The 17,760-nt window shown below is 36.0% G+C and overlaps 1 protein-coding gene and 1 long non-coding RNA gene across 3 annotated transcripts; both read left to right on the top strand.

Annotated features, from left to right (window-relative positions):
• Nucleotides 1-154: 154 nt before the first annotated feature.
• On the top strand, nt 155-2,079 carry LOC116401749. Its single transcript, XR_004214095.1, has 2 exons — nt 155-359; nt 1,381-2,079. It is a non-coding gene; the product is annotated as an uncharacterized LOC116401749 (long non-coding RNA).
• A 4,047-nt stretch (nt 2,080-6,126) lies between these two features.
• On the top strand, nt 6,127-17,393 carry LOC101203386 (coiled-coil domain-containing protein R3HCC1L). Of its 2 annotated transcripts, XM_004139028.3 has the most exons (7): nt 6,131-6,596; nt 6,805-6,887; nt 7,116-7,184; nt 14,892-15,134; nt 15,555-15,716; nt 16,399-16,488; nt 16,881-17,393. In XM_004139028.3, the coding sequence occupies exons 1-7, from the start codon at nt 6,316-6,318 to the stop codon at nt 17,084-17,086; spliced, it is 1,134 nt and encodes a 377-aa protein (XP_004139076.1). In that variant the 5' UTR covers nt 6,131-6,315; the 3' UTR covers nt 17,087-17,393. The 2 variants fall into 2 exon arrangements, with proteins under 2 accessions (XP_031743492.1, XP_004139076.1); XM_031887632.1 differs by lacking the exon at nt 15,555-15,716 and having other exon boundaries at nt 6,127-6,596.
• Nucleotides 17,394-17,760: the final 367 nt, after the last annotated feature.

The following is a 17,760-nucleotide window of genomic DNA, read 5'->3' on the forward strand; positions in this document are numbered from 1 at the left end:
AGGTGTATAGGTATCTGATAAGTATTCCATATGGATTCTTTGCCTCACATTAAATGTATGTGTAATGCTTTATAAAATATAGTAATGCTTTATAGGGAACTCTCAAAGTCTTGCTACTAATAGTAAAAGCAGAGGATCTGGAGAGGATATTTTGTAGACAATACCAAATCTTGCAATGACACAGAAAATCTTTCCACAAATGTTTCTGGTGGAAGGAGCTGGGAAACTACACTTTGTACTGCAACCAAAAGAACTGTTAATAAGAGTGTTGAAGGGCAGAGGCTATCTCCTTCAGGATTGTTTGAGTTGCCACTTGATTTTGTTATTCACAAATGCTTAGTGCAAGAAATAATACTTCAGTATCCTTTTGCAAATATGTAGGACGTATGCCTGGTTATATCTGGTTGTTTATTTTGTCTTTTACCCTATATCTTTAAATTGTTATATATATATTTTCAGAATGCATTTGCAGTTTGTCATTATATTTTGCCTGTTTTTTCCAGTAAGCTGGAGGTTCAGGCATTAATATTGCTGTAGTTCCATTGCACATGGACTTGGCCTTTACAAGTAATTTTCTGTTCATAGTTACTGTATGGTACTGATTATCCTGTTGTTTGCTTCTATGGAAGTTTCCTTTTCCATTTACAATTAAGGGTTTGTTTGGTTGGGAATTAGGATTTTATTTGAGTCCAGAAAATATGTATTTGGGAGATCCTGTTTCATAAAACAAATTTTGGATTCCATGATCTATACCGTTCAAATTTTGAACAAATACTACAAAATAATAACTGTAATATAACACGTGTCCATAAATCGGTTGATAATAGTTTATTGTCAGCCTAATATTTAGTGGATTAGCTATAGTTTAATGGTTTTAGATACAGTACCAAACTCATTTAAAACCATTGTTTAAATTAGAAACCAAAATTTGACCACCCAGTACCAAGTACACATTGGAAAACATTTAATACAACTTTGTTGTTATTGAATCCCTTGTTTTTAAGTTTTTGTTTTCAGACTCCCTACCAAATAAGATTTATGTGAGTAGTAAAGTGTCTCTTAAACGATCTTTTCTCTTGTGCTGGCATCTCCTTTGTTGATGTTGTTATGTTATATGCTTATTTCGAAGATCAATAATATTAAACCATCTTCCTAGCTAGTTCTTAGTCCAACTTAAGGCCAGAGTTATCTTTTCACTTGAAGGAAGCTTTCCACCTTGAGCAATTATTTTGAGAGAAAACTGTGATTGTCCAAGATCTCCAACCTTTAAGGTCAACTAGTTCCCGATATTGGGTCTTTCTACCTTTTCACCATTGAGTTGGATTTCTGGAAGGATCCATCTGGCATAATGGGCAATAGTTATTCCTTTACCACTGCCAGATATACCTATGTCAGCAAGTTTACTGTAAAATTACTAGAGGAAGGATTTGATTTGCAAGGACATCTTCTTGCATTGCGGCGGTACCACTTTATGGAAATAGCGGATTGGGCAGATTCATTTATCACATCTCTGTGGAATCATGTATAATGCATACCGAGTTACTTTTTCAATTTGTTATCTTTTCTGAGCTGAAATTGCTGATGAAATTCCTTTGTGATATCCTTCATTGCCACTCCTTGAAAGCACAGAAGTTGCGTGTCATAGAGGCAGATAGTAAGCTTCAAGATATTCAATCTTGAATTGTCTGTTCAAAAGTCATCGTATGAACATATGACCGCAACAAGGATAGATTATTTGTCTACATCAAAGAACAGAATCGTGTGAACATATGACCGCAACAATGGCTTGAAGTTTGAGAGTTTGATAGAATCATTCTTTTTGGTATTGTGTAGCTTTCTGTTTTTGTTGCATCCAATTGCTTTTTGGTTTTAAAAGCTTTTGTGATTGTGTAGCTTTCTGTTTTTTGTTTTAGAAGTTTTTGTGATTGGTTGCTATTTGGTACTTGGTTTTATTTGGGAGTTCTGAAGCAACTATTGGGTTTTTCAGTGTTTGGGGCCTATCTATAGTTCTTCATTTTTTTGTAATCGCTCCAAGTTTTCAGTCGAAGATTTTGGATAAATAAAAGTTTTCTTGAATAATTAGAACCTCTTTACAGCTGGGCTTGATACTTATAATTTTTCTTCTTCCTCTTCTTTTTTACTCCCTTTAGGAGTTTGTATCTCTTGAACATATATTCATTTTTATTATATCAACATCGTCCTCATCATAAAAAAATTTACATTGAATAATACTCGAACGTAACATGGATTCGACATCAATATTAAAGGAAGAAATCATATACTTTTCATTTGTTGAGGCCATGGGGTGACAAATTCTGTTTTTCACTCAATAATTGCTTTAAGGTTTGATTCAGTGAGCAACTGATCTGCCAATAGCACAAACACAAAATGATCCCCCATTCTTCAATGATTCAATAGACATTGGTCCGCATGAATGCCAATAAAGTAATATAACGTAAGCTAAATTGTTGGAATTTATGTCTTAAAACTTATAGTTTGTAATCGTATTCTATTCAATAAAGTTGTTATTGGTACTATAATCTGAAAGGCAATAAACTAAGGACTCGAGCCTATTATTGAGTAAACTTGAACTTTATGTAGAGACGTAAAAACGTAGATTAAGTTCGAGTATATAGCCTAAACAATCTATAGTATATGAATATGATTGGATACCTTATTTTGAGGACACTATGGATGTGACCCTCCTTGTAATTAGTACAAACGATGTGATCCTGAATTATTCATTTCGAGTCATGGAAGTATGGGCATCTTATGTAAAGAGTTTACATAAGACCGAAACCATGAAAATAGTCGTTTTATGTTATAACACCGTTGATTTTGATAAAATCAACTATTTCATTTATAGATATTCAATGTAACTTAATCTTAATCTTGAGCTAACTATGAACTTTTGCTCACACGAAATTATCCTTAGATTTTCATAGGTGAGGGCATCTCAATGGCGTTGCCCCAATAAGCTTCTCATTTCAAGGGTAAGATTAGATGGATAGCTAGGGGGGACATAAGGTGCAAAATGGAATTCACTCCTTCGTGTTTTAGGGATTGTAGATAGGTTTTTTCCTTAAGTCCTAAATCTAAGTCTTAAAACAAGGGGGTCACCTTCTCATTGCCCTGAGAGAGATTCGATTTATAGGTTGGACTTAAAACTAATTGTTCAATAGTGGATCAGTGGGATCTAAGGAACAAGATGTAGTCTCGGAGGTAAAATGGTACTTTGACCTAGTTGATGTTACAAAGAACTTGTGAAGGATTAACTTACTTATCATGGTTATATCACATGAACACAAATATATATAGAATAGCGAAGGAAAATGCAACTACGAGACTTTAGTGGAATGACCCTTAGTTAACAAATGTTGATTAACTCGATCTAAAAGAGTTTAGTTAGTTAATCTCGGATCGTTTGAGTCTATGATCTATAGGTCAATTAGAATCCCCCGCTAGCTCACAAGGAATCGATTTAGAACATTATGATGGAACAATTCAAATTGTTCGAATTAGGTAAAGAGAGAGAAACCGACGAATATATTTGATATAGTCATCAGTTATAAGTTTAAGATAGAGCTTCATGTTTAAATATGATTTAAATATTAAAAATATGATTATGAATTCATATTCAGAAGCTAGAAATTGATGGAAATGGTCAAAATTGTGAAAAGTCAAAATGTTGATTTTTTACTATAAAAAGTAAAACTTTGACAAACTTTATATTCAAGTCTGATTTGAATTTTGTTAAAATGAATGTGGACTCATGCTCGGAAGGTCAAAATAAGTCAAGACGGACAAAATGGTAAAAATTCAAAATGTTGACTTTAGACTTTAAAAAGTCAAACTTTGAATTTGATTTAAATGTTAAATTATCATATTGCCCTTAGACTAATTTAAATAATAACATAGATTTGACAAGCTTATCACTTGCATGTGATATGCAAGTGGCTTATTGCATGCAAGACACCCACCCAATATAAGTTAGTGGAATGCCAAGTGGTGAGATAGGAAAGCTCTTGCATGTAGTTTACTTGTAAAGAGATCTTTTGCAAATGTGAATGTTCTCTTGGTTTTAAAAAAAATGGTGAGAATTAATTTTGTAATTAAGAATTACAAAATAAACCAATAACATTTTTTATTCTCAACAAAGATCTAAAAGTTAGGTTCCTCCTAATAGTACCATCTTTCTCTATTTCTTCCACCATTTCAAGTTCCACAACTCGATTTCAAGTCCAGAGAATAGCGGGTCAACACTAGTGGTAGTCCTGGCTTCGAGTTCGTGAGGAGATTACAAAAAGAGAAAAACATCAAAGGTAAGGTTTTCTTTTCACTCTATCGTTGTTTCAATTAGGGTTGTTATGCAAGTTGATTACTAAATTTATTTAGTTGCAATTAGAGTAAAGTTTGATCCTTATTCTGCTGTGTATGTATTTCGTTTCCATCAGAAATAACATTTACAACTATGTAAATTGATTTTTTTGCTGTAGTGACAAACATCCATTGGAATTTAGATTATTTCTCACCATAAAATATTCATAGACAAAAAGAAAAAAATAGATAAGAAGACAAACTTTAGTAATTTTTGCTCAATTTTGTTTGCAACTTCTCAATTTGAGTAAAATGGTATTAATACATTTTAGGTTTGTTTTTACAAAAAAAAAAGATCAAAATTATTTCTCTTTAACAAATCTCAACCCTAAGTATCACATTCCAATTTCCATCTTAGTCTCCCTATTTTCTTCACTTAACACTTAACAGGTTCCATAACCCAATTCTAAATTTGGAGAATAGCTAATAAACTCTAGTGGTGGTCCTGGGTTTGTGTTTGTGAGGAGATATCGAGGAATTGAGAATCTACAAAGGTACGACTTCTATTTACCCTAATTTCATTTAATTAAGGTAGTTGATATGCATGCTAATCTCTAAAATAGTTTAGATTCAATTTAGAGTAAATTTTGATCCTTATTTTGTTGAGCATGTCTACTATTTTCCATCAGATTCAACTACTGTGTCTCTCCTATATTACATTTTAAACATTTTTTGGTTTGACAAGCTTGCATATGAAAAGTGTGAAATGTCACTTACAAGATCAACGACATCAAAAGGAAAGTAATATACTAAAACTAGTTACAAAATATAAATATAAGGTGGTTTTAGGATGTTTGAACATGCGACTATAGGCAAACAACGCCCTGGACAAGCATGCTCATGACAGGCGGCAAACCTATCTACCCATACACACACACACATATATAACAACAAAAATAATAGATACAAAGAAGTAACAATTTTTCTTACTACCTTATTCCCTTTTCTTTTTCTCTATGTTTTCTAAAAGAGACGAAAATCGAGCTAAATGTTAGCTCTGAAGGAAAGTCACTCGATGTACGAGATGCGGATCGTTGAGAGTAAATCTCTACAAAATACAACCTTCAACTAAGTGTGATTAGATAAAAAATGAGAAATAAAGTAAATAAAAATCATCTCTACCAAATGCAACCTCCAAGTAAATGTTGATTATAAGAGATGTTGACAAAAAGAAATAAATAAAAACCAACATTTTTTTGGGAGGTTAGATTTTATTATCAAGGGGAGGAGATGTAGAGATTCTTTTAAAAGAAAAAATTATGGTTCGTTTTGGATGCCCAACGTCACACTTAATAGACAATTCAAAATATATTTTAAAAAAAAAATAATTTTTTTTTCAAAAATAACAAAATTTACAAAATATTTACTGACCTATAACAAATTCTATCACTCATGGTTATTGATATGCTATAGTGATAGAAGATTAGATGGATAGTCTTCTATTGGTATATCAATAACTATCTAAGATAGAATTTGCTATATAGGTGGTAAATATTTGGTAAAAATTGTTATTTTTTAAAATTCCTAACAAACATTTAATGTTATTAATAAAAGCTTGATTTCATTAGTTTTATTTATTTTTCTAAAAAAAAGCTAATAATATTAGGTGGTACAAAAAATAGGTGAGTTTAGTATTATGAAGGAAAATCAAATCTCAATATGAATTTTGAATTCCAATAGATGGTACGATCACGATGTATAGATGAGATAGTTGGGTGTTGGTGAGTCGGAGATATTATTGTCAAAACTTTCGGTTTTAGACACATTTGTGATTGAGTTAAATAAAGTGGATGTATTTAGGAAATGTATATAAACAAAGGAGAAACAGAGCTTGTTCATGGCGTAGCAGCACAGATATTTACGAACTTTCTCCACTATTTTCACCAACACAATCTCTAAATCTCATCTTCCTCCATTGTTCATCAATCAGCCACAGCCATGGACAAAGAACAAGAACATCAAAGCCCGCGATCTAACTGGAGCGAGACTGTGGAAGACCTCGTCACTGCCGGAGACACTGATGCTGCTATTTCTCTTCTTCAATCGGTGGTTTCCGACCTCCAAACTTCACAAAACTCTAATCCAGATCCTCAGTTGGCTGCCGCTCTCACCGACTTGTCCGCTCTCTACTCTTCTAAAGGCCTCTCTCTCAAAGCCGACGACATTGCGGCTAAAGCTTTCCTTCTTAAACACCAAGCCCAAGTCTCTTGTCCTACTGGGTATACTTTTTGTTCGAAATGTTAGCATTCTAGATATCCTTGTTTCAATTCTTGTTAATTGGAATGTTAGTTATTAATTTTACTTTGTTCCCCATGATTTGGTTGTTCTGAGTTTCTTTATTAGAGGGATATCCCTATTATCACAGTTATCCATATCTTAATTTTTTAACTTCGATTTTTGCTTCTTTATTTCCTTTTCATCTTTCAGGTACGGGAAGATTATGAATGAGGATCGAACATCTCCCACGACTGTTTCGCTGTCTTCTGTCGATGAAGCGTCCGTTGGAACTGGTGAGCCTTTCTTGTCTTTGAGATGAAGTTGTAGTTCACTGAAAAAACTTGGTGGATATGTTAGGAGTATGCTTTGTTATTTCTAAACAACGATTTTGGTCACATAAATTAAAAATATTAGTGAGATTTGTTAGATCAAACAAAGAAACCTCAAGCAGTGGTGATTTGTTATAGAATACTTGTTTGTTTGCATATAATAGTAGTAACGATATATAATTTCTTTTGAAGGTAATTTGGATCGGACGAGGGATAGTCCAGACAATGCTGTATCCTGTTCTGCGTCTTTGGATGATGATGGTACATTTGCATTCCCTTCAACTTATATCAACCCTAAATGGAAGAAAATCAGAAGTTTCAATTAATGGAAATCAGTCTACAATTTAAGTGTAGTATCATGTCTACTAGGATGGGTTAACTACCAGGTCTTTGCCTTCCTGTGTAGATCCTATGAATAGAATAGGCTGTAGCTCCACAATTGTAGGTTGATATACATGATAATTATAAATGTCAGTTTTTATAGGATTCTGAATGCAATCACCTAAAAGACCTTTTTTTTTTTTTTTAAGAATAGGCATCATTACCTCACTTATGTGGCCCAAATCCATGATATTACTAGAAGAAGTGCGTATGTGTTTCGATCTGTCAATTATAAAATGATTTTAACACCCAAAGGCTACACTATCTTAGAAGGGGTAAAGATTATTTGTATCCATTCCTTTTAAAAGAGTACCTTTGGCTTCACTTAAAATTTATCTTGACTTTTCTTATAGATAATTTTATTGTGATCATTAATCTTCGGAATTTAAATGTATCTAAAGGTATAGCAATTAGCAAGGACAAATTGAACATAAGTAGAGTTAACTTTTGTCGCCAACTTGCCATGAAAACCATATCAGTAGCACTTGCATATTCATGTGTCATCAACGTTCTACTCCCTTTAAAACTCTCACCCTACGGGAGTCCACTATATTTTTCTCTGTGTTAGATTTCTATATGCTGGACTCTATAGATTTCTATATGCTGGACTCTATGAATTGGAAGTCTAAGTTTCCGTTAATCCTGGAAGATGGTAACAGGTTTGGCTTTTTGGAGGACAAACAGATTGTGCCATTATGGCAAACCTCTTGTGCTTCTTTTTGGCTAGTCTTTAATCTACCACAAAGGGTGGTGTCAAAACAATCAGACCTGTAACTTTTTATAAAAAGAAGATAGCAGAGGCCATTCTAGAGTTAAGTTTAAATGCAGAAAACCTATGCTCACCTGCCCACTCATCATGACCACCAGCACATTAGGGGTTCACAGAACAGTTGGAGCTAATCACAGAGGAAGAATGGTAATAATAGGATTTAGAAAGGGTGTACCAAGTAAAGAATAAAGAAAATTTTCTAAATTATAAAATCACCCTTTACCTCAATCATTGTGAATGTAATAGTTGCCCTTGACAAGCAAATTAAGAAATTATTTTTTCTCCTTAATTTGTAATACTTGAGGCCTAAAGTTTATGGGATTTTACTAGATTAGATTAGTTTTACCCTTTTTATTAGTTTTTCTTTCTTGTATTTGTTTGGTGTACCATAAGTTGTAAAATAAGGGGAAAAAATCTTCAATACTCAAGCCTCACTCACTTTCCTTTGACTTCCAAATGCTGGTGTGGCTAAAATTTTGCAAAGAACTCGATACATGCTGGATTTTGACTAACCATCCCCTGAAAATCTAGAAAAGATTCTGACTAGGAATAGAACAAAAGGAAAGCAGTCACATGGAATTTCTCCCCTCACTTAAATTAATTTATGAGTCAGGTGCACCAAGCATTGTCAAGCACCTTTCAACTGCAGATTTGCACCGTTGCTGGCAGTCTCATTTTCCAAAATTTGGGCTATCTAAGTACAGTCCTTATGAAATCCCCTTATTTTATAGGTTTCGGTAGGTTGTGACTGATTGATAAAGTTAAGTCCTCTGGAGTAATTCTCTCAAAGATACCTTATGGAAGTTTCGGATGGAAAAGAATTACAGAACCTTTCATGGAAGGTTTAGAACAACAGAGACCATTTTGGATGGTTTTCAGTAGATGGTCTCGTTGGATTCATTGCATGTGTGCTTCTTGTATAGTACCAAATTTAAAGTTGATTCAATGGCTTATTCCTAATATATATATATTTTGTGAAAACACCTTTCATTGAGAAAAAAATGAAAGAATACAAAGGCATACAGAAACAACCAGTCCAACATAACCACCCCATTATAAAAGGGGACCAACTAAGTAAAATATTGTCTATAGAAGTTACAAAAGTTCTTTGAAATCAAAGCCTAAAGAGACACATGAAATTGTTTGGCTATTGATACTAACTTAACAATAAAGATCCTAACAATGGCTACAGAGGCGGTACTATGATCCTTTTTATTTATCTATAAGCCAAAATGATTACAAGGTACGATAAGAAGATAAGGAAATAAAGACCAGCAAGAAAACATACCAATCCCTTCAACAGAAAGAGATCCCTCGGCTACAGCAGCCTTACACAATAAAGAAGACAAAAAATAACCTAGCTATCTCATACCCTAATAATAGCTTTTTATAGACCCTCCTATCTTTCAGCCCAGTGGGCCCTACCTTGCACGTTCCTCTTTCCAATCATTCTTCATTAATATTAGGTACAATTACCTTTCTACCCCTCCTCACATAGGTGTGGATAATTGGGGGCCTTACAATACCCCTCGATTCCATATTCACCTTGTCCTCAAGGTGAAAGGTGGGAAATTGTTGATTCATCTGATAAACTGCTTCCCATGTCGCCTCAGTCTCAGGTAGTTCTTTCCATTTTACCAACCATTCATTAGCTTCTAGTTCAGTGTTCCAATGTATCCCTAGCACAGTTTTCGGCCTCAGTTGTAGTTCAAAGTCTTCAGTCAGCACCGGTTGTTGTGATTACGCCACTTGCCAGTTTCCTAACTTAAGTTTCAGTTGGGAGATGTGAAACACATCATGGATAGATGCTTCCGGTGGCAACTGCAGTCTTTAGGCCACTTCCCCGACTTCTTCAACAATCTTATAGGGTCCATAGAACCTGGCTGCTAACTTTTCACTCTTCTTTTGAGCCAAGGAACGCTGCCTATACGGCCTAAGTTTTAGGTATACCTCATACTCGACCTTGAATTTGAGCTCTCTCCTTTTTGTGTCAGCCATCTTCTTCATCCAGTTTTGTGCTATGTTCAAGTTCTCCTTAAGGTTGTGATGATCTTGTTGAAGCGTGGAAGCGTGGAAGGTTGTGTTGTGCCATGGTGATGAAGTAGGAATATTTGCTTAGTCGGTCCACTACTACCATGATCACATTCATTCCTCCTGCCTTGGGTAGACCTTCAATGAAGTCCATGGACCATTCCTCCAAAATTCTTTCTGGTATTGGAATCGGTTGCAACACTCCAGCAGGTTTGGTTGCCTCAAACTTGTTCCTCTGGCATACCTCACAATGTTCTACGTACTTTTTAACATCAACTTTCATCTCCTTCCAATACAATTCCCCACTCATTCTTTTATAAGTCCTTAAGAATCCTGAGTGGCCACCCAAAATAGAATCATGGAATGTATGTAGTAGGTTGGGAGTTAAGGATGATTTCTTAGATACCACTATTCTTTTCTTATACAGTAAGTTCCCATCAAGCCATTGAAATTTACTTGATTCATCTGGATTCTTCTTCAAGTTTCCGATGATGACCCTGAGATCTTCATCCAGCTCAACCTCCTTCTCAACTACTTCCATATTAACAATTCCCATGGTGGTCATATACTTCAACTCGGGTGATTATTCTATACGGGAGAGGGCATCAGCCGCTTTGTTCTGTAACCCTGACTGGTAGAGTATTTCAAAATTATACCGAAGAGTTTAGTCAACCACTTCTGGAACTGCGGTTGCACTTCTCTCTATTCTAAAAGAAACTTCAAAGCTCTCTGATCTGGGATGATTGTAAACCTCCTCCCCAAAAGGTAATGTCTCCACTTTTGTACCGAGAGGACTACTGCCATCAATTCCCTCTCATATATAGACTTAGTTTGAGCCCTAGTTGAAAGTTTCTGACTAAAGAAGGCTATGGGATGGCCATTCTGGGATAAGACGGCTCCTAAAGCGATCCCCGAAACATCGGTTTCAATGATGAAAGGGAGGTTCCAATCCGGTAATGCTAGCACGGGTATAGTTGTCATGGCCAACTTCAGTTTATCAAATGCTTTCGTCGCTTCCTCGTTCCTTTGGAATGAGTTCTTCTATAGCCTCTTGGTTAGAGGCCCCGTAATTTCACCATATCCCTTAATGAACCTCCTATAGTAACCAGTCAAGCCTAGAAACCTTCTCAACCCCGTGACATCTTTTGGTTGTGGCTAGTTTACCATGTTCTTAATCTTTTCCCCATATGCTTCCACTCTACTCAATATCACATGCCCCAAATATTGGATTTGTGAATGGGCTATCACACACTTCTTCCTATTGGTAAAAAGCTGGTTATCTCTCATCACCGCAAACCCCATTCCCGGATGCTTCTCATGCTCGTATGATCCACGCTATACACAAGGATATCATAAAAAAACTAGTACAAATCTTAGAAAGGGTTTAAATACCTGATTCATTAATGATTGGAAGGTAGTTGGTGCATTGGTGAGGCCGAAAGGCATGACTAAGAACTCGTAGTGTCCCTCATGCGTTCTAAATGTTGTCTTTTCAATGTCGGCCTCTTTCATCCTTATTTGATGATACCCTGATTTCAAATCAAGCTTGGAGAAAATAGTGGTGTCGTGTAGCTCATCTAACAATTCTTCGATCACGAGTATTGGGAACTTATCTGGTATAGTTACTTGATTTAATTTCCTATAATCCACACATAACCTCCATCCTCCATCCTTCTTTCTCACTAACAAAACCGGGGTGGAATAGGGGTTGTGGCTGGGTCGAATTACACCTGTTTGGAGCATCCTAGCCACTAGTTTCTCTATTTTTTCCTTTTGGGTGTGACCATATTTGTAGGGGACATTGATAGGCTTCTGTTCAGGCAACATCAAAATGCGATGATCAACCTCTCTTTTAGGAGGTAACCCTCTAGGGTCTTCAAATAGATCTGTGTACTGTTTTAGCAGAAGTTTGATCATTGGCGACTCCTCTTCATCTCCCTTTACTCCGTGTTCTTCCTCAAATTCATTACTCAACTCAGTCTCATAATTTTGCAACTCTATCAGGAAGCCTTGATCCTCCTCTTCCTATGTCTTTTCTATAGTTCTCAAAGAACATTCGGCTCTAATGAGAGAGGGATCACCTTTGAGGGTGATTTGTTTCGTTCCTATCCCAAATGTCATAGTCAAGGATGGCTAATGTATCTTCATGGTTCCAGTTGTGTCCAGCCACTGCATACCTAAGATGACATCCACGTTTTCCAATTCGATGGCTAAAAAATCCGCCACAATCGTGATGTCTTTAAGCCTCAGTTCTACCCTTCTGCACACCCCTCTTCCTTTACATTTCGTACCATCACCAGTAGTGACCCCAAATTGAGTGCCCTTCTCCCCAGGTAATTCCCTTTCCTCAACGACCCTGTTGTGTATGAAATTGTGGGTGGCCCCACTATCAATTAGTACCAGTACTTCTCTTCCTTTTATTTCCCCCTTTAACTTCATGGTTCCTTTAGTTGTCAATCCATGTATGGCTTTCAACTCTATTTTTGTCCCTTTTGCTAAGTTGATCTGTTTCAGTTCTAGCATTTCATCTATAGGCTTCTCTACGTTGCCTTCATCTTCAATACTTTCCTCTTCATTCATGATGAACATTAATTCTTTTTTTCCCTTCATTTTGCATCTATGCCCAGGTGAGTATCTTTCATTGCATTTGAAGCATAAACCCTCGTCAAGTCTAGCCCTGAACTCCGCATCAAATAGACGTTTCACCGGTGGTTCACTCTTTTAGTAGTTTCCTCTAATGGGGATTGTTACTTGTTTCAGGGGAAACTCTGTTTTCCTCTATACTCCCTTGGACAATTTTAGAGCCAAGTTCCTAGCATTGTGACCAACTGGAATTCTCTCATACACTCTTCTAGTGTCTGTGGGTGATGACTAACCACTTCGGCCTGCAAGTTCGACTCTCACCCGATGAGGAATGCATCCCTTAACACACTCTCTGCCATATGGGGTAGGGGTGCTAAATAGTTGACAAACTTCTTCACGTAGTCATTGTACGACCCATCCTGTTGGTTTCTAGTCAACCTTGCCACTAAGCTCTTTTGCCCTATGTCTTTGAAGAAATCGAACAGTCTTCCTTTCAAATCATCCCACGATTCCACCTTCTTTCGGTTATGAGACCACCTGTACCAGTCTACCTCATCTTGTCCAAAGCTCACCACATCCACCTTGACTTTCTCGGCTTCCAGCAGGTTGTCAAAAAAATGTTCTGCTCTGTAAACCCATGATTCTGGATTTTCTCCCAGAAACATCAGCATTTCCAATTTCTTAAATTTGTTTCTGTCTATCGTGGTCATGTTTTCCTCATTAATAGTCTCCATATCCTCTACATTTCCTTTCATTTTCATGACCGATCCGTCTAAGGTCCCAGACTCTTCTCTTTTTTTGTAGCTATGGCTCTCTCTTAAATCTTCAGCCATTCTTTCCATCGCTTCTTCATGCCCATTATTTCCTTCTCGGTCCGTTTAACCCTATCCTCTATTTGTCTCTGTGCCATTAGTCTCGTAACCACCCCCAATTTTCGGGTTCTGATACCAAATGGTAGGCTACTAATACTAACTTAACAATAAAGATCCTGACCAGGCTAAACGGAGGCGGTACTCTAATCCTTTTTATTTATTATATGCCAAAATGATTACAAGTTACGATAAGAAGATAAGGAAATAAAGACCAGCAAGAAAACATACCAATCCCTTCAACAGAAAGAGATCCCTCCAGCTACAGCAGCCTTACACCATAAAGAAGACAAAATAACCTAGCTACCTCATACCCTAATAATAGCTATTTATGTCCCTCCTATCTTTCAGCCCAGTGGGTCCTACCTTGCACGTTCCTCTTTCCAATCATTCTTCATTAAGTACAATTATCTTTCTACCCCTCCTCACATAGGTGTGGATTGGGGGCCTTACAAAAATCTAACCAAAGATCAAATCTCACTATACCCCTCTCTCTATCTTGAAATACCCTATCATTCCTCTCGCTCCAAACGTTCCAAATAACCAAACATACCTCGGAAAGTCATAAAAAGCCTCCTTTATCTCTGAAGAGCGGATGGAAGAGGAATTTCTCAATTTTCACACTGACCCTCCGTATACCAACAAGGCTAACGCTGAATTTCAGAAGGAAAGAGCTCTACTTGACCCTCGCAAAGTGGCACCTTAGTCCTCCTTAATTTCTTAGGAACCTTAGTCCTCCTAACCACATAAAAGACCGACTTCTTAGGGGGAGTGGGATCTAACAACAAACCAAACAGAGAATTAAAAGTGTGTCCCCGAGTCCCGACAAGGACTAGGGCTCCAAACACGAACATCCCTTCTCCCTTCACTAAAAGAGCACCCCTCAAGTAAGGAAAGAAGAGAGGACACCTCCGTTGTTTCCCTATTTTTATTAATTAAAGTCTATTATTTATTACCTCACCACCTACACGCACACTCAAATAGGAAAAACCTAAATTACAGTAAATGTTCTTAATGGACGGCAGATTAAATAGTTGAATTTTGATAGTGCTGTGGTTTCAACAATAATGAAAGAAGAAAAGGCTGGGTAGAATAGTTTAAGTTCTATGAGAGCAGGAGAAGTAAAGGAATTGTATCATCCTCATGCCAAGCTATATACTACTTAGGAAAGGAAGTCGTGTCATACATGTCAGTAAAACACTGGCCCAAATATATTTTGGTGTATAGCCAATTGATACTTATCCTACAAAGATTTGATGATGCTTGTGGTAGAAAATAGTGCAATTTAATTACAGCAGTTATAGTGTTATTTTAACACAAGTGATTATTTTTCAGATTGGGAAGCTATTGCAGATCGCCCACCAAATGAGTTGCTATCCTTGGAAAGTGAACCTGACAAACCAGAACAGTCAGTCAAAGAAATGAAAGCCCAAACCCCTAGACGACGTGGGAGGGGAACTTTTTCATATAATAAACACGAGTTATATAGTGATAAGCTATCTGATTCTTCAACTACGGATGATACAAATGAAGAAGAGTCTTCTCATATGATTGAGGGCCGCAGGGAGCTAAAAAGTGGTAAGCCTGACACATAATTTACAAATATGATAAGGAAGGAAATTCAATGTGAATTGTTTCCTAGATCACTGGTGCAATTCAAAGTTACGTAGTTGTTGCATAAACACTGGTTAGGCCTTCAGGTTATGGAATCGTACAGGAACAACATATTTACCTAAAACGGATAAATCCTTTCTTAGTCCCTGAAGTTTCACCAATATTTTCTGGTTTTTTTAAGTTATCAGAACCGTTATGAAAGATTCAAATTGACCATTAGTTTTTTGGATTATTTGTTTAAGTTAGAACATTGACATAATAATACTGCAATTGTTTTGGGCTTCTAAATAGGTAAACTTCATTGATGTTTGTGCACATTGAATCATGATTTTCAACCAAGAGATAAGCATTATTTTAAAGAAAATTTTCGTTATGTGAATCCAGCACAATATGGTACCCAACATGTTCTTGTTCTGGCGGACTTTCCACCAAGTACCAAAACAATAGATCTTGAAAGGCTACTTGGGAATTTCATGAATTCTGGAGTTGTCATTCGCTGGGTCAATGATACAGTTGCACTTGCAGTATTTCAGACACCATCGACTGGTAACTTCCGTAAAACTAGATTTTCATTTTTGGGAAATCTTGTAGGACAGTTTTGATCTTTAGGCTTGGACTTCTTATCTTTTTTTCTTAAACCTTATGTTGTTTCAAAACTGTTATTTTCTATCTCGTTTTATGTTCTGCAATTGACGATACAATAAATGGCCAAGTCAGTAGATATTCGGTCATGTTTACTTTTGTTATGTTGGTTACTTCTTACTACTATCCTGTGTCATGTATGTTATTTTTCTATTTGGCCTAGTTCAGGATAACTATTGAAAAAATAGTACTTTTAAGTGGAGACACTTTGAACGCTTTTGGACGAGCAAATAATTAAGTGCTTCTTCTTGAAAAACTAGAAGTGCTTTCAAAATTCTTAAGATCACTTTTGGTTACTAATCAAACACTATGGGAACTTTAAAAAGGTCTTGTGATGCCCGAAAAAACTTTTTACCCTTACAAAACATATCCTAAATTCCCCCTTAATCGTAGTCTTAGAAATTTCTTGGGTTATGTGGAAATCGCTTTACTTTCTCCATGTGGTGTCTCCCATCAAATGCCCGAATTTTCATAATTATGTCAAATCATTATCTTGTGTTGCATGCTGAAATCAGAATATTGATGAAATAGTTTCATGCATTAAAATTTAAGTTATTTCAATAACTACCTTGATTTTCTAATGCAGCACTTGAAGTTCTCAATCATGTTAGATGTCCTTTCACCTTACGTCAACTTGATGAAAATGATACTCTTTTGAGCTCGATTCCACCAAGAGGTATGAGCTTCTTCTTCAGTTTGCTAGTAATTAGTATTTTAATAAAAGCATTCTCTTGTCTTCTTATGGACATCATTTCATTTACGTCTATAGAGGTGTGTGTTGTCATCGAGTATCTTTCATGGCTGGTGTTTAGGCACAACATAGAAAAAATGAAGATTACTTTCTATAGGAAACTATTTTTATAAAACTGGGGATGATTGGTCCCACAAGTTCTCTAAATGAAGAATAGTTGCAAAATATTGTTAAACAAAGAAGCCAAAAAGCTTTTGAAATCCCAAAATTCCTTATCATCCATCCCTATGTCTACAAAAGGTTCTATTTCTTTCGTTAAATCTCCAATAACAGTTACTTGGTGAAGATTTAATGTTGGTTTATTATGGAAATGCCAGATCTTGTGCCTCCAAAACAAAGGCCAAAGACATCGGCTAGAACTGCACAGCGCCTGATTGCTCAAGGAATGGGATTGAAGTTGCCAAATTCCACTACTTCCTTCGGGTCCAAAGAACTCAGGAAACAAGAAGAAGACCGGAGGAACCGCATTGTCTCGAGGCAAAAACTGAGAGATGAAGCTTGGGGAGATGATGATCCAAGTTAGTCATTTTTACTTTTTTTCTTGAACAGATGGATATTGTTTATCTGAAGAACGATAACCATCAAGACAAACCCCAAACACAGCCACTGTTAAAATGCTCAACCTTTGTTTCTTTCTTTGTTTGCTCCCAATGGCTTACAGTATTTACCCCCATCCATCGTGTGAGTTTTATTAAAGAAACATCAAAAAACCTCATTCTTGTGGCTGCATTATTCTGTCTTTGGATTCATTGCTCTGTAAAACTTGATTACTTGACACTGTACAGTCCTTAAAACTTGATATGGAAAAGTGAAGTTGATTTTTTTTCTTATTTGTTGGCCATTTTAGAACAAAGTTGGAGTTTAAACAAAGAGGTGATACTCACATGGAAGGAGTTGCATCCAAAGCGATAAACTAGGAATAGGGCTTGTTTGTTTGTAGTAATGTTGATAATATGTTTTATTTTATTGTTTAACCATTAAAGATGCTTAACCTAATGAGAAAATAGGCATGGTAATAATTTATAATCTCCATTCAAACGTTCATTCTACTAAATAAATCAATCAATCAAATGCTTCACTCTTTTTGTAAGAGTGTAAATGAATTGTTTTTAACATTGATATTCTCAGTTTTCTGCCTTTGGGACTTTGAATAAAATATTTTGAACACTATACAAAGTTAATACAAGTACATATTAA

Source organism: Cucumis sativus, chromosome 1 (genome assembly GCF_000004075.3).
Source record: "Cucumis sativus cultivar 9930 chromosome 1, Cucumber_9930_V3, whole genome shotgun sequence".
In the NCBI taxonomy this organism is placed as follows: Eukaryota; Viridiplantae; Streptophyta; class Magnoliopsida; order Cucurbitales; family Cucurbitaceae; genus Cucumis; species Cucumis sativus.